Source organism: Mesoplodon densirostris, chromosome 15, assembly GCF_025265405.1.
Source record: "Mesoplodon densirostris isolate mMesDen1 chromosome 15, mMesDen1 primary haplotype, whole genome shotgun sequence".
Taxonomy (NCBI): Eukaryota; Metazoa; Chordata; class Mammalia; order Artiodactyla; family Ziphiidae; genus Mesoplodon; species Mesoplodon densirostris.
Genome location: NC_082675.1, coordinates 40,775,180 through 40,801,345, shown reverse-complemented (window position 1 = coordinate 40,801,345; position 26,166 = coordinate 40,775,180). Strand labels below are relative to the sequence as shown.

Here is a 26,166-nt window from a genome sequence, read left to right as displayed (position 1 = left end):
TTTAAAGAAACGCATGAATGTGTTAGTGGCTTGGTTGGGATATTTTGAGGTTTATGATTGATCTAGGAACAAATGTCTATGGACCTGCATTACATGAGATGCCCGATTCTAAAAAAGTAGCTGCAAAATGAACTGACTGGCAAAAGGAGTAGTAACGTGGAAATGGAATAATAAGCCCTAACACGGTTCATTTTCACAAATAGGAAACCAGGAAAATTCTCTTGACTGAAAGTGGCTTAAAAAGATGGAAACAGTTTTTTTTTTTTTTTTTTTTTTTTTTTTTAATGATGCTTTGTAGTCAATGCATGAGGTGCTGGTTTCCTTACTGCCTACAGGACCGCATGGGTAGCAAGAAAGTGCTTTGGGGGGTGGGTTAGTGGGGAGGGCGGGGAGGGTAGAAAGTTGGCAGGGCTGCCTGTGCAGGCTGCATACATAGGGAGCAGCAGAGCTGGCACGTAGGGGAGGAATTAGCCCTGCAGCCCATACCCTGCAGGACCCAGCCCTGCTCACTTAGCCTCCGCACGCTCGTCCCCATTACGGTGGCTCTCGAGGTCCCATGGGAGGGTCAGCACCCACGAGCAGCACTCTCACCCCACACCCACACACACAAGTACAGCTTTTCTGTTGTAGCACCAAACCCCAAAGGGTTTCATTCATTAGAGCCAGTTTTCAGAAAGAAAAGCATTATCTGCGATCACTAATTGAAAACCTTAATCTAAGAAACATGCCCATAGGCTTTTAACTTCAGTGGTTTGGAACAAAGCAGCGGAGTAAATGTTTCATGAGCCTAAAGTACTTTCCATATTTGAAGATAAATTAAGAAGAAATTTTGGTCATCACTTCTCCATGAATTCCAACAGTCTGCATAACAATATAGGCAGTAAAATATAGGCATACTAATGGCCTGAATTTGAGATGCTCTGCAAAAATAATGAAGCTGAAATACAACATGTCATAACAGTATTTTTATCATGGAACTATTTTTCCTTAGACTATAACTCTAAAATCTTGAATGCTTCCTTTTCAAGTTGTTTTGCAAAGGTTCCTTTGAGAACCTTTTAAAACAACAGTTCAATACACTTGGGTGCCAGTAGAAACAAAACACAACACGGCCATGCCTGAACACAAAAGCTACCAGAATGCGAGGCCCTCATCTGGAATGAGGCATGTGGGATTTTCCAGTCCCCTCTTACACCGTGAATGACACAAGAAAACCCTTCAGGAAGCTGGAATTGCATCGCATTAATTATAGCACAAGTTCAGGCTATGGCACCTCACCCCATGTGCGAGGCTCTGTACATTGTAGGGGATTCAATGCAGGATGTGATATCACCCCTTACCTCAAGGAAATTTTCCAGATTGCAGTTCTGAACTGTGTGCCTGGCACACAGCATGCGGGTGTCACTTCTCAGAAAACCAAAGGGGCTCCCCACTGTCTACCTCAGGCCAAACTCCTCATCATGGCATTAAACACCCCCCTTCCTACCCTTCCGGGCTTGTTTTCAATGGCCCGGCACATGCTGATAACACAGCCAACTTGGACTGCTCACCCCTGGAGCGCTGCTCCTCTGCCTAGGTTCAACTTACTCTCTGCCGGGGAAGGGGAAGGGTGTTTCTCCTCTCACGCTCATTCTTAAAGGCGTGGCTCAAAACTAACCTTTTCCATGAACTCTTCTGAGGGCACCGACTACATAAGCCCCCACTTGGACTCCAGCTCCCACAGAGTCTTGTCTGAACTTTGTCTCAAAGGCTTACTGTTCAGTGGACTGTAGGTCTTTGGTCATTTCTCTCATGTCCCCTCCTGGTTACACTTTTTTTTGAGGGCAGGGATCACCTGTCCTTTATGAGCCCAGCAATGTGACTTGGCAAACAGGGAGGTCTCAAAAATGTTTGTGAGACAAAATTGAAAGATAGAAACATAAAACAAGTTTATGATGAGGCAGTGATTGTGAGACTCCAAGTGAGAGATGGTTAAGTTCTCTGGAAGGGAAGAAAAGAGAAACCATTTGGGGCTGGGATGGTCAGGGACCAAGGATCCTGAGGAGGTGCCACATGCTCTAAACTTCGCTTTGAGTTTCTACAAAATATTGGAAATGACTTAATCCAAACTTTCTGTGGGCCACTTAACAAGATATCCTAAAATTGGACTGGCTCCAATTGCAACCGCCACTTTCTGCTACTTGGGTCATGTCTGACACCTACGGTGAGCTGCACATCTGGCTTCTTTTCCAGAAGAAACATGTCACCAGGCAGTCCAAAGGACTTCATTTGGTAGGTGAGGTAGCCACCATATGAGGAAACCTGAAATTGAAATAGTAGGATTAATAGCACAAGCATTAAAAGAGAACATGGCAACATTAACTCATCTACGAAGTACACTGGCACATAGATCTGGAAAGATACACAATCAGCCTGTTAACAATGGTCATTTCTACTGAGTGGAATTGAAGACGGCATTTTAACTTTCTACTTTATACCATTTTATATCAATTAAAATGTTTAATATGAACATGATTGAGTTTTACAAGCAAGAAGATACTTCTGTTAAAAAGAAAAATAGTCACGCAGAAACAAATAAGATGCTTTTATTCTAGATGATGACTAAACCAAAATGTCTATTTAATCCATGGCTATTCTAATAAATCTAGGCCATTGCTTTCCTATTTAATGGAGAGACTTTGTTAATATCTATCAGTTACAAAATGAACCTCTAAAAATAAATTGTAAAAAAAAAAACTTCCCGGGCTTCCCTGGTGGCACAGTGGTTGAGAGTCTGCCTGCTGATGCAGGGGACACGGGTTCGTGCCCCGGTCTGGGAGGATCTCACATGCCGCAGGGCGGCTGGGCCCATGAGCCATGGCCGCCGAGCCTGCGCGTCCAGAGCCTGTGCTCCGCAACGGGAGAGGTCACAGCATACCGCAAAAAAAAAAAAAAAAAACCCCGATAAACAAAACAAAAAACAAAAAAAACCCTTCCCCTGAGGGCAGATGGTGAATATTTCCTAAGTGATTCTGCATTCTCCTGGATGCATAGGCCATGTCCGCCTGTACCACCAGGTATACGGGCCTCCTCTCAGGGCTGCCTCCGCAGCATGACGGTGGTGGAAACATGGAGGTGAATGATCATGGGTTTTTTAGACAGCGACTTCACCTCTGGTCCTGATATCTCCCACCCTTAAAGTAAAAACTGATCAAGAAGGAAGGAGTGACTGAAAGATGGAAATCAGAGGCAACATCATCTCAGGGAAGGCAGACAAAATACCCTTACTGGAGATGCAGATAAGCTGGAGCAGGGAGGAGGGGCAGCCCTTCAGGGCTCCCAATCCACTGAAGTTCTTCCCTAGAATCTACAGCCTTCACAGCTTCACAGAGTTATGACCTTAGAATCTGGAAGTATTCCAAGGTAACATCTTGAATCATCTTATTGAGATTAAGTATTGTCTTTCTGATGGACTGAGGAGGTTAAAAATATGTCTACATATTCTTTGATATTCTTGCTTTCAAGAGGTGGAGCTTAATTCTCCTCCCAGAGTGTGGGCTGGGCTTTGTGACTGAACAAAATATGTTAGCAGTGACGGTGTGTCATTTCTGAAATGAGGTCACAAAAATGTTGTTCTCCCTCCCTGTCGCGCTCTCTCTCTCTCTCTCCTCTCCTCTCCCACCCACCTCTTTCTCTCTCCCTCATTTGCTTTGGAGGAAGCCAGCTGCCATGTCATGAGGACCCTCAGGCAGCCTATGGTGGGCCTCACGTGAATAGGAACTGAGGCCTCTGACCACCAGCCAGCCAGGAACACTGGCCTGCTGACAACCACGCCAGTGAGCTTGGAAGTGGATCCTCCAGTCCCAGATGCCTGCAGCCCTGGCTGACATCTTGACCACAACTGCATGAAAGACCCTGAGCCATCCACTCCTGGATTCCTGATCCATGGAAACTGGGCAAGAAAATAACGGTCTGTTGCTTTAAGCTTCCAAGTTTGTGGGTCATTTGTTAGCCAGGACTAGATGACCAGTAAGTACAGGGCTCGCCATGTGGACGTGAAGAGGCATATCACATGAGGGAGAAGTGGGGATATATGAGAGGAGCAACATGCCCCATACTCAGAGGTCAAAATCCATAGTCCTTCAACCTGAAGACAGAATCAGAGAGCTCAGGCTGCCAAGGGACAAATATTTAGTCATTGTAGATGTGAGACTACGGCATCACCTGGGCTGGGCCCTGTGAAATCCACCCCTTCTCCAAAGCTCTATCCTGGGCCACCAGGTGCATATGTCACCTGAGGATGTCTCTATGGGATGCTCACACTTCTGTCCGTATAAATGAGTGTAGGTGGTCAGATCCTGGAATAATAATTTACGCAGCAAAGGAAAAGCAACTCCTTTATAAGCTCCCCAAGGAGCGTCTAACCACACGTGACTCCCAGTCTCCCAGTTTATCCCTCTTGTCCCCCTTCCCCCCTTGGTAACCATAAGTTTGTTTTTTACATCTGTGACATATACACACTACTACATATAAAACAGATAACTAATAAGGACCTACTGTACAGCACAGGGAACTCTACTCAATACTCTGTAATGACCTATATGGGAAAAGAATCTAATGAAAGAGTGGGTATATGTATATGTATAACTGATCCACTCTGCTGTACACCTGAAACTAACACAACACTGTAAATCAACTATACTCCAATCAACATTTTTTAAAAAGAAATAAAATGTATTCATAACCACACGTGACTCTACTAATGAAAGCCGTGCCGTCACTGGATCCTGTGCTTCTTTTAATAAGCTCATGAGTCACTTCTCGGCTTTTGTTTTCCTGACAAGGGGCCCTTCTTCTGCTTTAAAACAAAGAATTCTCAGCATTGGCATTTAAACGCATACATGTGCCATTCGCGGCAGATATTATTTAAATGGTTATTTCCCCAGAGGAAATTTCTTTGGCATTAAGTGAAAATCAGGAAGAACGTGGTGCAGGATTTCCTTTGCTGGTGAGCAACCATGTGGGCCCCTGAGGCCCGTACACACTCAGCCTCTCTATCTTCTGCATTTGTGATTAACTGAAGTTCTTCAGTTTTAGTAACCTGAACTTCCGGAACCTTCCTTCCAGACATCCAGTAAATGATGCCCTGCAGTGACGGAGGAGGTCCAGCAAGAGCGCGGGAGAACAGCAGGACATGGTTACCTTGTCCCCCAGGTAGGAAGCAGGGGCGACCCACGACACGCTGTGAACCGTTGAGGGCAGCTCCTGGAGGTCGGCCACCACGCTGCTGCTGCCCGGGTTGAAGGAGATGGGGATGTCCACTCCGTCTGCCGTCTCCAGGCGCCAGCCCATCATATCCACAAACTGAAACACAGAGGCAACGGATGGAAACGTGTGCCCATGGCGTCTTTGGCGATGGTTGAATTATGCAGAGTAGAAAGAGCTGTGGGGCAGCCACCTTACTTCAAAGGCTTCCCTCCAGTATCTCCTCTCGTGTCTGACTCCAGTGAGGGAGCCCACTCCCACTCAGCCCCCACCTGACCCATCGCAACTAGGAATTCTCAAAGGGTAGTGACCAGATGCACGTGGGACTTATCCTTGTTGCCCAGCACACATCCTGGTTCCTGACATTTAGTAGGTGTTCAGAAAATATTCAAATAATACACAAATAAGGGTGTGAATAATAACGAGGACTGTGGGCGCATTTTAATGGTGAGCTCCTTAGAAAATGTGATGTGGAATACAGTGGACCGCTGTCATTATTTTTCTCTAAATGGAGCATCAAAATTATTATTATTTTTAAATATTTATTTACTCATTGGGCTGTGTTGGGTCTTAAGGTGCAGCAGGCAGGATCTTTAGTTGCAGTATGAGAACTCTTAGTTGTGGCATGTGGGATCTAGTTCCCTGACCAGGGATCAAACTCAGGCCCCCTGCATTGGGAGCACGGAGTCTTAGCCACTGGACCACCAGGGAAGTCCCAAGAAGCATCAAAATTAAATATTCCCCAGATCACAAAGGAAGCCAGGAGTTAAACTATGAGGGGAAGAAAAAGAAGGAACTGACAAGACATAGAGTCAGAATAATGCTTCCGGGTTCCCCTGAGGGTAAGAAGAGGAGACTTCAGGGTGGATTTACAAACTTTTTTTTCCCCCCCCATTACAAGCCTGCATTCCTTTCAGGAGGCAGGCAGTAAAATAGAGAAAACAATCTTTCTTTGAATATTTGTTGGACATTAAGACATGTCACACAAGAAAGCAAGCATGAGACTAATGATTCATGGAATCATGAAAGCAACAAAAGTTTTAGTTTCCTGGAATTAATTTTACAAGTGGCTAAAGAGAAGATGTGGTTAAAACAGGTGAGAAGGAAAGTAAAACCGGAAGATAAGCAGATAAGAAGAAACAAGGGGCAAGAACAACTAACTCCATTTATTTAATGAGTTTTTATTGAGCATCTACTATGTTTCAGATCCTACTCAAGGCACTGGGATTGTATCAAGGAGCTTACATGTGAGTGGTGGAGAAAATAGATACGTAATAAACAGCCTTTAGAACTGTGATACATGCTACGAAGTACACAGAGAAGGGTGAAGCCACAGAGTGAGGGATGGCGTCTCTAAGCACTTGAGCAGAGAGCTGATGAACTGAGGGACATGAGGACATCTGGGGACAGAACACCGCAGGCTGAGGGCCAGCGAGCACAACGCTTAACATTCTAACCAAGCAAGATGTTAAAAACCCCACAACCCTTCACGTCTCATGCCAATGCATTACTTCCTCATTTGGAAGTACTAAGTAGAAACAAAAGGAGTCTAATGCCCTGCCTACCTTAGCTCTTCTCTTATGTGAGCTGTTACAGTGATGACTGACCCCGAAACAGAAGCAGCTGGTGCAACCTTTGGGGTTCGCTGGGTCCAGGTAGAATGACCCTTCCTGACACACGTTACATTCCGTACCTTCCACATTTTCCTATTGAAGAAAAACATGAAACGCGATCATTCCTTCTAAAGGTTCTCTGATTGGAGAGAGCTACGTGCACAAATTAAGTATCAACATAAGATGATAGAACATGGATGCTAACAAAGCATGCACAGTTACATGGCTGTTAGGCTTTTTACCACATTCGTTATTTAAACTTTTATACCATGTACAAACGGAAGAGAGGACTTCCTAAATTTCATAAGATGCCCTTTGGCAACCTGAAGGTAGAGAAAGAGCACCAGAAGGATTCACAATATGGGGGAACTACCGCTTTAGAACATCCACTGGGACTCGGGAGCTCTCCTACACCCTGCAGAATGCCTTGGAGCAGAGATGATTAACCTGGGTTGCATGGGACAGGAATAGGCTTCAGGGGAACCCACAAACCTCTTGAGATTATAGACAAACGTTTGTGTCGATTTTTCTGAAGACAGTATATATCTGTCATCAGATTCTTAAGAAGGTCTGTGGCCTCTTCAAAGGACAAGAGCAGTGCGGGGGCGGGGGGGAGGTCTTCGCTTCTGACTATTTCTATCCGATGAGAATGACTAGAAAATGCTATAGTCATTATGGAAATCTATCTTGGGTCAATCCCATTTCCCACCGATTTTTATACAATGACTCAGCATGAAGACCCTCCACAATGGTCAGTGGCCAACGTCCCCAGCGTTGCACATTCCGTCTTACCTTGCAGAGGCAAGACCCTGTCTCCAGGTCACAGCCTGCTGGCTCAGTCCCATCTCTGTTGCATTGGCAGGGGAGGCACTCAGGGAAGCGGTAGAAGCCGGAAGCACACCGGTCACACTGCCGCCCTGTGATTCTGGGCTTGCATCTGTACTTAAGCAAAGGAAGCAAAGGTCCTCGTCATCTTTCTACACACACTTCTAAAGCCGACCTGCACTGCCGCAAAGCAGTTGCTGTATGAAGCCAGTTAAATAGACACAGGGCCTGTCCACGGGGTGCTAGCGTCCAAGGCAGAATGGAGAGAAGCGGATACAAGGCACTCACACAAAATAGCTCAAGGTGACCGTCATCCTGATGATGAAAGGGGTCAAAAGATACACACTTCCAGTTATAAAATGAACAGGTCCTGGGATGTCATGTACAGCATGGCAACTGTAGTTAATAACACCGCATTGCATATGTGAAAGTTGGTAAGAGAGAAAATCTTAAGAATAGTTATCATGAGAAAAAAAAATTTGTAACTGTACGGTGACGGGTGCTAACTAGACTTACCATGGTGATCATTTCACAATGTACACAAATAGCGAATCATTATGTATACACCTGAAACTAATATAATGTTACATGTCAGTTATACCTTAATTAAGAAAAAACAATGACCATCATTGATGTGATTCCAAGGGCCAGGCTTGGTACTAGGCTCTGGGGTGCACAGAAGGACACAGTCTCTGAGCCTGAGAGCTCTTAAGTGTTGAGGTGGAAATGTGAACGATATACACACAGGATCTAAACAGGGGTTAGAGGGCCAGCTCAGACCCAGCATCCCTGGGGGAGGTGATGCCTGAGCTGATTGTAAAAGGCCAAGTGTCCCGGGGTAGGAGGTGGGGCAGGCGTTCCAGACAGCAGGGACAGGGGGACACGGCTTGGCATGTGCAGGGAACACAGCAGGTGCTCCTGGAGCAGGGGTATGAGCAGGGATGCTGAACCACGAGCCTGGAGAGGCGGGAGGGGGCCGGCTCATGTGGACGGAGGTGCCGGCCATTGAGACGCTGTCCCGGGACCCTGGAGTGCGGGGCTGAGTCCTGCACACTGAAGGCAGACTGGCCGGAGTTCCACCCCCGCTCTCACATGTATTCGAGACAGCGTCTCAGCAAGTTATCCAACTTCTCAAGGCCTTGCTTTCTCGTCTGAGGGAGATGCGAAGCAGTAGCCGCTGCCTCCCGGGACCACCGTCATCTTGAAAAGCTTTCAGAGAGGAAGGAGGGCGGCTGGCTGTGTGTGAAGGACTGAGCTGAGATCGGTTCCACGGCAGGTAGATGAGGGCCCGAACGAGGGCAGAGGTTCTCAGTATGGATGGGGGGATGGGTTCCAAACTATCTTAGGGGGAGGATGCTGGGGCCCGTCGTGGTCTGGGTGAGAGGACAGAAGGCAAGGAGGACCCCCAGTAGTCTGGCTGGACAGGGAGGGAGGGGGGCAACGGCCTGTGTGGGGCTGGGCTCCAAGGAGGCTCCAGGGAGCTCTGAGCACAAGAGTGGCTGAGAAAACACTAGAGGCTTCTCAGGGCTGAGAAGCCCAACACCCGAGAGGTGAGGAGAGGAAGAGGCAGCTGGGTCACTGAGCTCCACAGCTGAAGCCTGATGGATCTACATACTGACTTTTTCTTGTGGGTCCGAAGAAAGTATTAGGAAATCTGCTTTCTATTAGACTGTTAGGAGTACAATCTGATTTGAAATATTTTCTCGTTAACTTGCTACCAAATGTAAGCTATCACCTATCTCACTCGAGGATAAAGAAGATATGGTATCTATATACAATGGAATACTACTCAGCCATAAAAAGGAATGAAATCTTGTCATCTGCAGCAACATGGATGGACTTGGAGAGTGTTCTGCTAAGTGAAATAAGTCAGACAGAGAAATGCAAATACTGTATCATCTCACTTATGTATGGAATCTAAAAAATACAACAAACTAGTGAATATAACAAAACAGAAGCAGACTCCCAGATATGGAGAACAAACTGGTAGCTATCAGTGGGGAGAGGGAAGTGGGGAGTAAATGGTACAAACTATTATGTATAAAATAAGCTGTAAGGATATATTGTACAACGCCAATTTTATAGTAACCGTAAGTGGAGTATAACCTTTAAAAATTGTGAATCACTATATTGTACACCTGTAGTTTATATAATATTGTGCATCAACTATACTTCAATTTAAAAAATAATCTCACCCCAGGGACCATCCCCAAAAAAGACAAATATAACTTTATATCGCAGTAAGTTTGTCTTGGGCAAATATCTGCTTATAATTAAGTAAAGAATTCTGTACGTGATTAAGAACACAAACTTGGGACCAGGTGGCCTAGGTTTGAATCCAAACTCTGCTACTTACAGGAAGCTCGAGCAATTAATCTCTTTACAACTGACTTTCCTCATCTGTAGCTCATAATACCCACTTCATAGGATTACCGTGAGAATTTAATAAAATAAAAATCTAAAAATCTTAGAAGAGTGCCATGCACATGTAAGTATTTGCTATCATTACTCCTGTCATGGTATCAGTTAAGGGGAGCACATGTGTTTCCCTTTATCCCACTCACCACACCTAAAAAGACAAAATCACTTTTACCCGCAAGGCCTGCTGACAGGTCAAATGTCATTCAGCACAGCCCCACCCCCTCATCTCCCTCCCTCCCTGATACCTGCAGGGACTGTTTCCATGAGGAAGAAAAGTATTCTCCAAATCACACCTCTAGTGCTTTAGGTGGAAGGTGGAAGCAGTCTCCTTGGAGCAATTGCTGCAGACTGTGGACTGCAAACTCTGGAAGAGGTCAGGGACCCTCTGGGAAGCTGGAGAAACTATGGGCCATCTCAGAAAAGTACTTCCACCCACTCACAGGTTACATCACCTCTCTCTCTCTCTCTCTTTCTAGTGCACACAATTTTGTTACTAGGCGCAGGTTAATAACAGGTACTCTCTTCTTGTGAATCCCAAACTAAATGCAATCACAGGCCAGCAGAAAATTGACTGTTCCCAGATGACTCCGTATTTCTGGAGCACAAGAACTCTGGTGGGTGAGAGATGGGAAGGGAGAGTACAGATAACCCCTCCAAATAAAATGGTCTGGAAGAAGAAACCTAGGTCAGAGGAGGAACTTTGGCAGTGACCCGACTCAGCCTGGGCGTTCCCTGCTCCTCCCACCCAGCAGTGAGGAAAAGGATGCTGTGCTCAGTGCTCTTGTCACAAAGTGCCATCCAGGCAGCTTGTCGTCCTGAAGTCCAGGACACTTCTTTTAGCAAACACACAGGGCTGCTGGCCAACAGGTGCATTCACGGAAGGCTGGTGCCCACGAGCCTCTCACACCCTGAGTGCCTCTTGGGGACAAGTGACCCTGAGTGTTGACCTGGACCCCGGCCTTGAAGGTGAGGACAGGCAGACGGGAGCCTCTTTCTTATATTTTCACTTCACTGGAAAAGAAAGGAAGGGGAGTATTTTGCAGGGCGGACAGCTGCGCAAGCCCCTTGTCGAGACCAGGAGAAACGTCTGCCTGTTTATTTCAGGGCATCCGTGGGATGACGTGGTGGGAGGGAGAGCTGGGCAGAGAGGGTGTAACCGCGTCAGTAATATGGGATGAAGCGCTGAGTCTCACTCAGCACGTAGGTAGCAAGCGAGCACAGAAGAGTGGATAGAAAAAAGCTGAACAGAGTGATAGCAGCAGTGGCCTGGGAGCTGAACCCGGGGACCTCGGGTGGGACTGATGGGCGAGGGTTCACCACAACATGGAAAACACGATGTCTGGATTCTGTGTAGTGCAACGCCGACGAGCAATGAACACGTGAATCCTGCGCAAAAACAGGCAACCAAAGGAGTTTTGGGTGGTGCCATGACAACAGGGAATAAAAAGGAAACTTCCTCCTCCAGGTCCGGCTGAATGCCTTTTAAAAACGATCTAAAGTCAGCCTGACCTTGCACACGCCTCCAGGGAGACGCTGTGCTACCGGGGGAGCTGGCCTTCCTGCAACGGCAAGGAGGTTCCAGTTGCTGCCGCCAGGAGGTGCGGAGGAGCAGCACTGAGCATGTGCGTCAAGTGAAGTCATCTCCACGGCAATGAGCTCAGGGCCAAACATTACGAAATGACACCTGCACGTGTGTGGGTGCTCGTGTGTCTCACAGGTCACCAGAACTTCAGGCGTTAGGGTGAACTCTACCCTTTGCTCATTAAATACCAGGGATCCCTTAATATTGCATTCCATTCAAGTCCAGTTTTCAACTAGCATCCAAAGTCTACCTTATAGTCATTCATGTATTCATCCTATAATTACTGAGTGCCCTCTATTGATATATACACATCCTCGTGTTAGGGGACATGGGAGGGAGGGGAAAAAGTAGAATAAGCCAGTCTTGACCTTCGTGCATTTTCACTGAGGACATGGGACATAGAGATGCAGAAAGTTAGGTAATCACGTGAGAGATGGGACGGCTAAGCTTAGAACTAGCTTTCGGCAAGGAGATGACAAGGGTACCTCTGTGGGCTTGCAGTGGCTTCATGCCTTCTTCGCATTTGTACCTTTCATACAGAATCCTTGAAGGATGTGGATAATTTGGGGGTAACAGAAGAGGGGAAAGGAGAGCTGAGAACTGAAGAACTGAACTTAGGCAAATAGTGTCTAGAGAAAGTGAGAAAAACCAGAGAAGCTGAAAAAAGCCTTAAGTTAGGTAAGTGGAGGCCAGATCACCACGGAACGCTGGTCTTTATTTTCTCAGACAATGGAGACTCGAGGAAGGTTCTTATGCAAAGAGTAATGTGATGGACGTGGTGCCAGTCGGAGCCACTTCCACCCCCCAGCAGCCTGCCCACAGTATGGCACTCATTATGCTGCACTGTCATTATTGATTAGTAGAGGGTCCCCTACCAGACCATGACCTCTCGTTAGCAGGTATGTGTGCCTTCGGCACGAAGCACAGCACCCAGACTGGAGTAGGCGCTGGATATGGTTTGAGTCATAAAACATACTAACTGATAAAATAGAATTTAAAGCCAAAAAAAAAAAAATCACAGGGACTGAAGAAAATGTTTCATCCTAGTTTTTTAAAAAACCCACACACCAAGAAGATGAAATCATAAACATATGTGCATTTATCAACATTCTCTATTCACTAATAAAAAATTATGGAGAAAATCGATTTTTAAATCCCAGTATAATTGTGTACTAGCATATTCCCCTTCAATTAAGGAGAAAAGAAGGAAGGAAGGAAGGAAGGAAGGAAGCCAGGAAAAGGAAGGTCAATTCGGAGACTGTCAAGCTCATTCACACAGGAAGCGGTAATAAAGGACTTCACCAGGTGGAAGTACCTGCAGGGGGCCATCGAAGGAAAGGGGATAATACACACTTTGCTAGAAGCTGACACCCGATTGACTGTAGGAAAAAGGAATTGACTCTAAGGTGATGCTGAGATTTCAGGCTTTGGGGACCGGGAGGAGGCTGTCACCAATATATAGAAATTTTTAAAAAAATTCTAAGAGAGGAATGGCCTGAAAGGCAAGACAATGGCAAGGGTTTCAGATATGGAATCAGTGTAGAATTTAGGAGTAGAGAGGGCCCTTAAAGATCATCTAATCTAACACTTCATTATACATGTGAGGGGACAAGAGCTCAAAGAGGTCAGGGGACTTGTCCGCCAAGGCCCCCCCCTAAGGAAAGCCAATAGGGGAACCCAGGTAGAACTGATTTTCAACGAATGGGGGATAAGACAGCTGTCAGGGACCAGAACTGGAGCTCTGGATCTGGGAATCATCAAGGGTCAGGTGGTTGAAGCCAGGAGAATGGGTGGGGCTTCAGGAGGACAAAGTATAAAGGGCAGAAGGCAGACAGCCAAGTGCCTGGCAAATAATAACAACAGCTAATACTGGGTGCAAGTGTATGTCAGGTACTATTCTAAGGGTTTTCACACAGGATATTTAATCCTCTAAAGAACTTTAAAAGGTAGGTGCCTCTGGGACAGAGGAAACGTAAGTGAGAACTCTGAGCTCTGTCCATCCCCATCCATCCTGCTCACCACTGTGTCCCAGCACCTGCCTGCACGCCATCTGGAATTTAGCATTCCTATTGTTTGATGAGGTGCCTCAAAGGGATTGCTTCTCCAGGTTGTTAGGGCTTGTGGATTTCTGCCGACCTGGAAGTACTTCTGTTCCCAGAATGCCAAGTCTACGACCTTTTCTGGTATTTTGTTTCTCCATCTAACACATTTAGTAAATCTGTGAGACTGGCTGAGATAGAGGTCCCCCCAAAACGGCTTTCCTTTTGCTGCTGCTCTTCTGAAGAGGCATGTTTGCACACGTGGTTTCACTGGACGTCCAGGTGAACTGCCATCTTCTATAATCGATCTTAAAATGTCTTGAAAGTCATCGACGTGACGATAGTCTTTTAAAGCAGCGATTCCCAGCATCTGTGTATCTGATTGATAAAATCTTCTGAGGCTATTCTAGCTCTTTCATTTGTTCAAAGAATCTGATGGCACAATCATCCACTATTAAAAGCAGATGCAAATGTACTTTTTCATTGCTATTATATCTGATTCAATTACTGTGATGCTATAAAAAAATGAAATTTTGATCAATATAAGCATCTTTAAGACCACAATCCCGATTGAGTTGTGCCAAACAATGGACTTTTCATCATTTATACAATATACTTCTGTAATATTTTCCATGATACAATCAGAGACTGAAGAAGAAATAGAATCAGAGTTTTAAATTTAGGTGGGAAGTTGGAGATGATTTTACCAAGCTTCATTTTATAGCCATTAGGAAGCTGAGACCAAGGAAGGCAAAGCAACTTGCCCAGAGTCTCCTGGCTAGTTCATGACAAAGATAAGCAAGAACTCAATTTTATGGCTCCAATTGAATTTATTTCCAATTGTGTCTAAAATTACAGCACTAGTTTCAATTAAGAACAAATTGAGTATTGTGGATTGCTGCAATTATTTCTGTAATTCATTTTAAAGGAGATTAATATTTGTAATAGTTTGATTTCCCTTTAGTATGATAAATGTTAACACTTCTAAATAGTCAAATAAAATTTGAAAATTCAAATTTTTCAGCTTTGTGATTTGTGATAACTTGTACAACTGTAAGAGAGTCTGTTGTATCACTGAGAAAGGATATGTTTTTCTTTTTATTGCAAGTTCCAGGTATCTTTGATTACTTCTTTTACTTGAATGTTAGGGTCCTCTAAACACATTCTTCATTTTCATTAGGATATTTTCAGGGGCAGCAGGGAGCATTCTTTCCTCTAATATTTTCTAAAGAAATAATCCTTTAGGCAATCAAAAGCTTTTTTGGCATCAACACTGGAATTATCATGGGTAATTTGTGCAATTTACAGTCATGTAATAAACTGAAGTTTTTCTTACATTATCTGCCAAGGCCCTTTCATGACAAATCCACTTTGATCATGGAAAGATGTGTCATCCCATTAGGTGATTACAGTCTTTTTGGTAATGTCAGGATAAATAATTTCACATCTTGGTTTGGGCGTCATACAGGTCAATGAGATTCCATTTCTGTTGATGTTCCCTCGGGTGTGGGCAAAACTACTACACAACATGTCTCAGTCCTGAGTTAGGAATTTTCTAGTCTACTAAACTGTCATTGGCTAGTGAAGGTTTGTTAAATTCTTAGAATTTGTACCTAACATCCTATGGTAAATCTCTCTCTCATAGATGGTGCCTTAACTGATTTTTACAGTTTTTAATGCGTTCTCAGTTTCCTTTTTCTGTGGTGGCAGCATTGAGAAACTGTGTGTGAGGTCCTATTTGCAGCAATTTCTTCTGCTGACCATCCACGTCCTTTTAAAACTCTCCCACTGGTTCTCAGACAGTGAATTCTCCTGCTTCTCTTCCTGCCTGAAAACTGCTTCTCTTTGGCTCCTTTGCCTCCTATGATTAAACATAGGGACCCCCTCCAGGACCCACACCTGTTTTCCCTCCTGTGTGTCCACACCTTCTCCTTGGGGTCCTCTCTCACTCTAACCCATGTACATGGTTCCCCAGCCTCTACCCCCAGCCCCAAACTCTTCACGTGGGTGTTCTGTTTTCAAAAGAAAAACTGAAGTAGTCACTATGGAAAAACAGAACTTTGTTGGACTTGTTGGCACTTATTTTGTGGCTTAGTGAGTTTTTATTTTTAATTAAATATGGAGGCACTGTAATGTTTTCAGTATTTAGGGCTCTGAGTGTCTTCATGCAGCTGTGATTGGAGCCACTACAGAGTCTTGGGCTTCGTCCTCTGCCAGGATTCCATCTCCCAATAAACTGTTTCACGTCCCCTTGTTTATCTCCTCTCCTGTTCTTCCGTCTAGTTTTTTTCTTTATTTTTCCCAAGGTTATGCATTGCTCATTCTGCTGTTCAAACGGAACCTTGTTCTTTCAGCCTGTCTTTTTTTTTTTTTTTTTTTTTTTGCGGTATGCGGGCCTCTCACTGTTGTGGCCTCCCCCGTTGCGGAGCACAGGCTCCGGACGCGCAGGCTCCGGACGCGCAGGCTCAGCGGCCATGGCTCACGGGCCCAGCCGCTCCGCGGCATATGGGATCCTCCCAGACCGGGGCACGAACCCGTATCCCCTGCATCGGCAGGCGGACTCTCAACCACTTGCGCCACCAGGGAGGCCCTTTCAGCCTGTCTTATATCCAGATTCCTCGTCCCTTGAGTCAGCAAAGGATTTTAATGCTAAGACCTCCCTCTCTGCTTATCCCGCTTATTTGTCAGACTATTCTTTCCTCTGAATGATTCATGTAAACCCATTCCACATAAAGATGTTGGATTCTTTCCTTAGACTTCTTTTTCAAATATACGAAAAGGAATATTATTCCTAGTTCAATCTGTTTCCCTTTTTATAACACCCTGGATTTCCTTTTCTGAAGCCAGTTCTAATCCTACAGTTTCTTTAGGTCTGGTCTCTCACTTCTTCTACAAAGTTGATTGGCTCATGACTGGCACATCTAGGTCCTTTGAGCTTCCCACTTATCCATCTTCTCCAGCCACAAGACAGCAAGCAACTCCTGGGCACAGTGCATCTTTTTGTTCTGTAGCATCCCTGCAGGTCCTGGTAGAAGCCTGTGCTTCCACACTAAGTGCCCATGAATCAGGAATTTACTGGAAATAGGTCAGACATTTTCACAGGCCTATTGGTGCATTTGACACCCAATGCAAAGTCTTTAGTAATGAACTAAGTGCCTGACTTCCTTCCAGAGCATAGCGTAAGCACTGGAGGGACCAGAACCAAATGTATGTGATGAAAACTCTCTGATGACACCTCAAAATTCTTTGTACCAGTCACATTACATTTAGGCTCATAGTTGGAGAAGGATAGGCAACCGACTTGACTCACGGAGGACTCACAACCTGTGGTTTTAAAGACTTGGAATCTTCCATGACTCAAATTCTCACTCAGCTTCCTTCCCAGAGGACAAAGGAACTGTTAGACGTTGGGCAACAATCAGAAGTGTGGTTAAAGGTCCTTCCTCAGGAAAAGAAAACGTTGCTGCTATAGAGAGTTGAATTTTGTCCCCAGAAGGTACATTCAAGTTCTAATCCCCAGTACCTAGATTGTGACCTCATTTGGAAATAGGGTTTTTGCAGACACAATCAAGTTAAGATGAGGTCATACTGGAGTAAGGCGGGCCCTAGTCCAATAGGACTGGTGTCCTTATAAAAAAAGAAAGACACAGGTATATACACAATGGAATACTACTCAGCCATAAAAAAGAATGAAATTTTGCATTTGCAACAGCATGGATGGACTTGGAGGGTATTATGCTAAGTGAAATAAGTCAGACAGAGAAAGACAAATACTGTATATCACTTATACAGGGAGTCTAAAAACTAGAACAAATTAGTGAATGTGACAAAACAGAAACAGACTCACAGATATAGAGAACAAACTAGAGGCTACCAGTGGGGAGAGGGAAGCAGGGGCAAGATAGGAGTAGGGGATTAAGAGGTACAAACTACTATATACAAAATAAATAAGGGAACCCTCCCACACTGTTGGTGGGAAAGTAAATTGGTGCAGCCACTATGGAAAACAGTATGGAGGTTTCTCAAAAACTAAAAATAGAGTTATCATATGATCCAGCAATCCCATGCCTGGACATATATTTGGAAAAGACGAAAACTCTAATTCGACAAGATACATGCACCCTAATGTTCAGAGCAGCACTATTTACAATAGCCAGGACATGGAAGCAACCTAAGCGTCCGTCAACAGATGAATGGATAGAGAAGATGTGGTGTATATAATACATGCAATGGAATATTACTCAGCCATAAAAAAAGAATGAAATAATGCCTTTTGCCACAACATGGACGGACCCAGAGCGTATCATACTAAGTAAAGTCAGACAGAGAAAGACAAATATTATATGACATCACTTATATGTGGAATCTAAAAAAAATAGTACTTATTTACGAAACAGAAACAGATTCACAGACATAAAAAACAAACTTATGGTTACCACTGGGGAAGGAGAGAGGGATAAGTTGAGAGTATGGGATTAACAGATGCACACTACCATATATAAAGTAGATAAATAACAAGGTCCTACTGTATAGCGCAGGGAACTGTATTCAATATCTTGTGATAAACTATAATGGAAAAAATAGAAAAAATATAGAAATACATATATGTGTATAACCGAATCACTCCCCTGTACACCTGAAACTAACACAACATTGTAAATCAACTATACTTCAAAAAAGAAAAATAGGAAAAAAAGATAAAATAAATAAGCTACAAGGATATATTGTACAGCGCAGTGAATATAGCCAATATTTTAAAATAATTATAAACAGAGTATAACTTTTAAAAATTGTGAATCACTATGTGGTACACCTGAAACTTAGACAATACGTATTGCACATCAACTATACGTCAATCTTTTTTAATTAAAGTTTTAAAAAATTCAAAGGCTAAAAAAAAAAAAAAGAAAAAGAAAAGAAAGACACAGACCCACACAGAGAGGAGAAAGCCATGTGAAGACAAAGACACACAAGGAGAATCCATGAGATGACAGAGGCAGAACCAAGGAATTCCAAGGACTGCCGGCAACACGGGAAGGTAAGAGGCAGGCAGGGAACAGTCTCTCCTAGAGCTTTTAGAAAGAACAACACCTTGATTTCAGACGTTTAGCCTTTCGAACCATGAAAGAATATATTTCTGTTGTTTGAAGACACCCAGTTTGTGGCCATTTGTCAGCAGCCACGGGAAACGAACACAGCTGCCCTGGAGCTGGAGAAGCAGACGCCTGCCACTCACAGCCACGGCCCCTCCTGGCTCTCTCACCGGGATCACAGGCACCAACGCCTACGTCCATGTGCCTGGGTTGGGGGAGGGGGGAGTGCAGGGCCGGGGCAAGCCTCACGCTTTCTCCTGCACAGGTCACACCGGCCTGGATGGCAGAAGCTCTGCTTCAGCTTTCCTGCCACATAACCCCTATCAGATTCTTTCCAACCTTTTCTTCTAGGAGACTGGATCCCGTTCTTCACCCCCTGTGGCCACTCTCTGGTCCTGCCAAGATCAGGCTGATGACCTGGTATCACGTGACAACACCCTCTGGTTTCCAATGCGGAGCTGACCTGCTGAGCGAACCTCTTGGCCCCCTGGCATCTGTTTGCGCCGCAGTTTGCCTCTTGTCTCTCAGCAGCTGTGTGCTGGACCTCGGTGGCCCCGGAGGCAGCCCCGCCTCTCAGGTCAGGCTCTCCAGCGGGTACTGCCCACTCTTCCGCCCTACCCAAATGGAGCCCCCCTGTGGAGGCCCCTGCACCGCCTCCGGCTCCCCCATCTGAGTCAGGGCAGCAGGCTAGGGATTTTAGACTACATCAAGCACCATCCTTAACAAAACTACCAGCCCTTGAGGATATGGGGAGGGGGAAGGGTAAGCTGTGACAAAGCGAGAGAGTGGCATGGACATATATACACTACCAAACGTAAAATAGATAGCTAGTGGGAAGCAGCTGCATAGCACAGGGAGATCAGCTCTGTGGTTTGTGACCACCTAGAGGGGTGGGATAGGGAGGGTGGGAGGGAGGGAGACGCAAGAGGGAAGAGATATGGGAACATATGTATATGTATAACTGATTCACTTTGTTATAAAGCAGAAACTAACACACCATTGTAAAGCAATTATACTCCAATAAAGATGTAAAAAAAAAAAAAAAAAAGAGAGGAGAGGGAAGATATACATGATTGAAAACAAAAAACAAAAAAACTACCAGCTTACGAGAGTGAAGGTTTGGAGCCCAGACCTCAGTACAAACGAACAGATGGCTCACCACCCAGTGACCAAGGAGATGGAACTGATCACGTAATCATGCACGTATCGCATGCACACGCGGAACGAGGCTGGAGTGGACGGCGAGGCTGCTTGGGCCTCGGGAGACAGCCATCTGCCCACCTAGGCTCTGCCAGGCCACCCGAGCCTGAGGGGACCAGACACTCCACACACCATGCCCATCCCAGGTGGGAGCAACACCCTGAGGTCAACTCAAGCAGTCTCGGGGCCCATGTGAAGCGGGAAGTAAGGGGGAGCGGTGTGGGGACGGACAGCATCTTCCCTTCCCACCGTAGGATGCAACAGGTTAGTCCTCCAGGCCTCACCTGCACCGTCCATGGTCCCTGTCACATTCTGGGATGGCAGCCCCGTCGGTGCCTGTCCTGGAACAGTTGCAGCCTTCGCAGCCGGCCAGCGGGTGGAAACTGAAGGAATGTGTCTCACACGCATCACACTGGGGCCTGACCGTGCGGGGCGGGCAAAGGCACCTCCCCATCGTCTCCTCACAAAGGCGCCGGCCGCAGGTGCATGCTGGCCAGGAATGAAGAGACACGGTGAAAGGGTTAGATGCCCCTGACCTCCAGCAGGACTGCACCAGGGTTTCCAGAACCTTCCAAGGGGTCTGGGAGAAAGGTCTTGCTTTTCTTCCCTTATGGTATTATTGAGTGTGGTTGATCTGAAAGGCCCCTTTCTTGGGGCCAAGACCGACCACACCCAACGCTCATGGTGGACACAACGTGCAGAAGCTGAGTGAGGCACAGCTGGAGCTCCTGACACCAAGGTAGACACCCTAAGGCGCCCCCTGACCCCGAGCTGCAGTTACAGGTCATTCTTACGTGAGGCCTGTCCTCCGTCAGAGGGTCCGCTCTTCTCAGGCTCCCTGAAGGGCCTCCACGTCACCCCAGTGCACTGAGCCCAAGGTCAGGACAGGACGCAGCAGCGGGGCCCTTGTTAGGCAAAGGCTGGCCTCCATGCGGGGACTCTGCCCCCTTCACGTGGCCTGGGCTGACCCTCATCAAGGGCTGCAGCACATTTCCTACATAAAGATCCATGGCCTCCTCATTCAGTGAGGAGTACGCCCTGTGACCCTGGCTCTCCTCCCACCTCAGCTGAGCTTTGGTTAGGCTGCAAAAACTGAAGCCTATCCTATTCCACTAAGAAGAGAACTGAGCTGTCCAATATTTTGATGCTTAAGGCTATCTACCTTCACCTGCTTTACCAAGCGTATGGGACACATAGCATGGGAAACATAACTATTTATCTTCTAGAACCTTGCTACTCATAGTGTGGTCCCTAGACCAGCAGCATGGGTATACTCTGAGTGGTTACTGGAAATGCAGACTCTCAGGCCTGAGAGTCAGAATCTGCATTTTCACAAGATTCCCAGGTGAGTCTCCAGCACAGTGAAATTCAAGAAACCTGGCCCTAGGTGAGCGTCATCCATCTGGGACCAGAGATGACCCTGGCTGACCTGAACATGCACTTACGCTTGCAGTGCGGGAATCCGTAGTAGCCCACTTGACAGCGGGTACACTGCCGCCCAATGACATGGGGCCGGCATGGGCACTGCCCGCCCTCTGGGCTGCAGTGATGGCCAATGGCCCCGGCGGGGTGGCACTCACAAGGCAGTGCACCGTCATGGTAAAGGGCCACCAGGGACCTGGCAGAATCCTTACAGAATCCAGAGGCTTTCTGGGGGCTGTGGAAACAAAAACTCATGGTGAGATCCTGGGAGGCGTGCCCAGAAACAGTCCCAACCTTCCTCTTCCCACATGCCTCACCAAGCAGTGTTTTGGGGGAGGGGCTCTGGAGTTTGGATGGAAGTTAGAGAAAACCCCACCCCTGGACTCACAGTGGGTGCCAGCCACCCCTCCTCCCATCCCCATCCACTCCAGGACACATCACAGGATGGTGGGTGGGAACTTTCGGTGGCTGGAATAAATGGGTGAAAATTCACCTATGGGATGAATTGTATGGTGTGTGGATTATCTCTCAATAAAGCAGTCACCAAAAGAATTTACACCTACATGTGTAATGATACACCAGTTAGAATAATAATGAGGAGGAGGTGAATTGCCAACATTTATTGAACATGTGTGTTAGAATTTTTGCCTACACCTCACTTAACCTCACAACCACCCAACCAATTAGTCCCTAAGCCCCATTTCACAGATAAGGCAACTGAGGGTTCTAGAAATTAGGCAACATTCCCGAGGCCACAGAGCTACGAAGTGGTCGAGCAGGTTCTCAAACCCATAGCTGTTTGACCTCAGAGCCTTTGTTCTTAATATTTTCTATGCAGGAGGCATCTGGCCCCCGGCAGCCTCAGTTCCTCGGGAAACCTACAAGGGGGCAGGGTGGGTCTGCAGAAAAGAATGGCAGGAGTTGATACTCAGGGCTGTTCTAGGCTCTTAGCATTCAGGGACCCACAGAGGGAAGATGGGGAGGTCCACCCCTCTGTATGCTCCCCACTCAATCAGAGGGCAAAGGAGAGTGGGAATCAGGGCTCACATGCCTCCTCGCGGAGGAAGCCCTGTGTGGTATCAGGAATCTGAGTCGGCCAAGAGGAAGCAGGGAAGAGGAAGAGAAACTCCCAAGCAGCCTGTGAATCCCAGCTTGGAGGGTGATCTGCTGAGATCAAAGTTGAGGGGGGAATCTCGCCCAGATGTGCACAACGGCTATAGCGTGTGCCGAGGACCTGGGACTCAGTGCCCCTCCCTCAGGCTCCCAGAGGAAGAGACAGACCCAAGGGCCACCTCTCCCCGGGCCTATTGCTCTGGTCGGGAATGTGGGAGAGCTGCATGCCTCCCAGGGCCTTTCCATAAAGGATACTTACTCAATATAAAAACTGTCCCCTCCACAATTGGTGACAAACTCAAATGACTTGTCCACTGATTTTCTGTGAAGGATTTGGTAGTCGTAATTCTCCGCAGGCACCACTAGGACACGGACCTAAAGGGAAGCTGTCGGCATGTCTTTGGATTTCCAACGGCACGGCATACCTACGGCTCTGCATCACACTTTCTCTTCACTAAGATCAACGTTCTTTATTGTTAAGCCCAAGACCATATGAAACAGGGTTTATGAAAAAAGAATCACAAAATAACCTTAAGCCAGTGTTGAAGGCTCAGGCCATGTTTCCGTGCAGGAAATGATAACAAGTTGGGGGCAGACCTCCTGGAGCACCTGCTCAGAGAAGCAACAGCCTCAGGTGCTGGGCGGGGACAGGAGACGTCAGGGGTGAGCAGGACAGCCAGGGCCCTGTGTGATCCATGCCTGGGATGACCCTGGATCTCCAGAGGTTGCATTTTGTGTTTTTAAATCTGAGCGAACCGAAATGGCAGGACCAATGGGGAAACTCACATGGTGGCTTGTCCCTGAAATTCATATCCTATCAGATACTCTATCATGAATAATTGTAGCCCCAGTCTTTAAAAATACTGCTCAGTTCTCTGTACCTGTATAAACCAGACTGCGCCAGTAACAAATGCTGCAGGAAATTTCAAACATCTTCATCAACTACTCACCAACTTACAGCTTACAGAGTCTACTGCTCTCATGTTATTCAGTTCAACAAACATTGCCAAGTACCTATGCCAGACGGTGTTCCAGGCACAGGGGATACAAAATGAATAAAGCCAGGCCCCTGTCCCTAGGAAGGTGACATCCTCAGAGAGAGAGGAGGTGTGAGCAAGAACTGGAGGGCCACAGAGCAGGCCTGGGCAGTGCTTCCTGGCTCTCCAAGGCTTTACAGGCATTGGGTGACCATGATTCCATCGACCAAGGTAATGAACAGGGTAGAGGATGCCTGGGGCTGGGCTGGTAACAGGCTAAGCTGGAGGGACTTGTGAGCTCTCTGGCTATGGGGATGTGCAGTAGATGGTCCAAGAGCTCAGGAAAGATGAGAAATGAGTTCACAGATGTGGGTGTCATTCTCACAGAGGAGAGAACAGAATCGACAGGCACAGACGATGTTATTCAAAGAGAAATCTTAGAACAAGGGGGCTCACCGTCGAGCCCAAGGGAACGGCGACATATGGGGATGAAGGGAAAGAGAAATCATTGAAGGAGCAGTGGAGAAAGTGGGGAAAAAAAAAAACAAGAGAAAGTAGCTATGGAAGCCAAAAAGAAAGAAATTTTCAAGAACAAATGAGTGTTCAAGGCTTCAGAGAGAGACCTGTCAGAGGAGACTGAGGAGGGGCTGAAGGAGAGGGCTCCGGGCTCGTGCAGGGAGGTTTTTCTTCCTAGGCACTTCTCTGTTATTCTGCTTTCCCTTGATTTTAATTGTCAAAGAAAGACGTTTTTTTTTTGGTAAAGTTAGCTGCAAAATTTAAACACTTTTTTATAAATCTGGCTTCAATTCCTTGGAGGAATTATTGTCACGAGCCAAAACTGACACACAGAGCAGCCAACCAAGGCAACCACGTGAAGAGCAAGCTGAGAAATAAGCAGAACGCACCCAAACTAAGGACTTTCCTTCTGGAAACTTCACAGTCACAGCCACCTCCGGCTCCGAGATGTCAAACTCAACCTGATCTCCGGCGATCACTTGGTCCCAGCAGCCAAGCACATGGGGGCAAAAAGAGGCACGGAAGATGCCTGGGGGCAGAGAGAGGCGTTCCTATCACACTCCTGCCAAGGCAGGTGAGCCCTGCAGCCGGCCCTGCTCCCCGCAGCTCACCTGGCTGCAGCCGCCCTCTGTCCACAGACACCTGTGCCAGGAACGTCGGATGCACTGGTTGATAAAAATGGACCACAATGACATATCGACCCGGACGCGGTACGAGTCCTCGCAAGGTCACTTGGTTCTGGGTGGGAAAAAAAATACTCCTCAAGCTGCAGAGTTATGAATAATTAGAATCACGGGATATTTTGAGGTTAAAAACCAAAACAACCTCGGTATTTACCCAAGAGAAGTGAAAATCCACATTCACACAAAACCTTCCCTTGAACGTTTGGAGCAGCTTTATTTGTGATCACAAACACTGGAAACAAACCAAATAACCCTCAGCTGCAGAATGGACAAACCAACCGTGGGACAACCATAAATGATGCTGGAGGGAGTGACATTTGGTAAGATCACTTTGGAAAACTATGTGGTGGTTTTTACCAAAGTTGAACATATAACTGAGCAATTGCATTCCTAGGTATTTAACAACAGAAAGGCACACTGTGTGTGCAAAAGGCCATACAAGAATGTTCCCAGAACTCAAGCACTACTTGTAATAACTGTGTAACAAAGGGTCAGACTCCATTTTTTATGTTTGTCAGTTTTCAAGCTCCATCACTCACCTATTGCCTTTTGTCCTACACCTGGACAAGCTGATAAGAAAGCCCAGGTGTTCATCCCTTGGCACATGTGGCAAGTTCTAACCACACAAATTCCAGCCCATGGGAGAGGGAGCCCTCACCCAGACTCCCCTCCACCCCCTCCTAACCACAACGAAAACCAGATTGAGACCCCAATGCTTGCTCAGGTTTGAGTGTGAGCCCTGCTCTCCCCAGAAAGCCTCACTATGTGAGTAATAAGTCTTTTCAAACCACAAAAAAACCCTGCAAGAATAACAACAATAAAAGATTATCTTTCGGATGAGAGCTGTGCCTTGGAGGGTGACTGACTAATTTTATAGCAAAACCAGGAGTAGAGATCTATTGTCATGATTTCAATTCATTCCCCCCTACTATTCTAGGTTGCCTTGCCCATACGGGATCTTATGAAATTTTCTCTCCCAAATCCTGTTAATTTCCTATCTTGATGCAATGTGAACTGACACAAGCCATCTCTAGGATTAGAAGGACATAATGGCATCAGAACAAACATTAAGTCCAGCAACTGTGTAGTTTACAGTGAAAAAAAGGTATATTCCCTTCATATACTTCACCTTTGTGCTCTAGATGATTAATCAATATGTGTTTATTGGGAATGTCCTGCCTACACGTTGGGGCTGCAAAAAATTTGTTAGAGTTCTAAAACCGCTTATGTTCTGATCTGGGAAGACAATTAATGACTCAACAACGTTAAGTAGCAGTAGCCCATGAAAATATGACCTATCCTGAGATCGGTCATGAAAAATTGCCAAATGACTATGTAGACAGCGATGCAGAAGGGAAAAGGAGCATCAGGATGGGGCGGCCACAGACAGGATTAACCGGATGCCTCATGCCTGGGATTCTCCACAGTTGAGAGCAGA

At 46.3% G+C, this 26,166-nt stretch overlaps 1 protein-coding gene across 4 annotated transcripts in view; it reads right to left on the bottom strand.

Moving 5' to 3' along the window:
- LAMA3 (laminin subunit alpha 3) overlaps nucleotides 1-26,166 on the bottom strand; it is a 242,513-nt gene that overhangs the window by 83,495 nt on the left and 132,852 nt on the right. For 3 of the 4 annotated variants that reach the window (XM_060119680.1, XM_060119677.1, XM_060119679.1), the window contains 9 exons: nucleotides 24,657-24,783; nucleotides 24,435-24,574; nucleotides 22,812-22,927; nucleotides 21,463-21,674; nucleotides 20,302-20,506; nucleotides 7,650-7,794; nucleotides 6,810-6,950; nucleotides 5,182-5,343; nucleotides 2,203-2,301 (listed from right to left, as the gene is read on the bottom strand). In XM_060119680.1, coding sequence (XP_059975663.1) covers nucleotides 2,203-2,301; nucleotides 5,182-5,343; nucleotides 6,810-6,950; nucleotides 7,650-7,794; nucleotides 20,302-20,506; nucleotides 21,463-21,674; nucleotides 22,812-22,927; nucleotides 24,435-24,574; nucleotides 24,657-24,783 — 1,347 coding nt within the window. The remainder of the gene's footprint in view (nucleotides 1-2,202; nucleotides 2,302-5,181; nucleotides 5,344-6,809; nucleotides 6,951-7,649; nucleotides 7,795-20,301; nucleotides 20,507-21,462; nucleotides 21,675-22,811; nucleotides 22,928-24,434; nucleotides 24,575-24,656; nucleotides 24,784-26,166) is intronic. The other variant, XM_060119678.1, reaches the window with a different exon arrangement.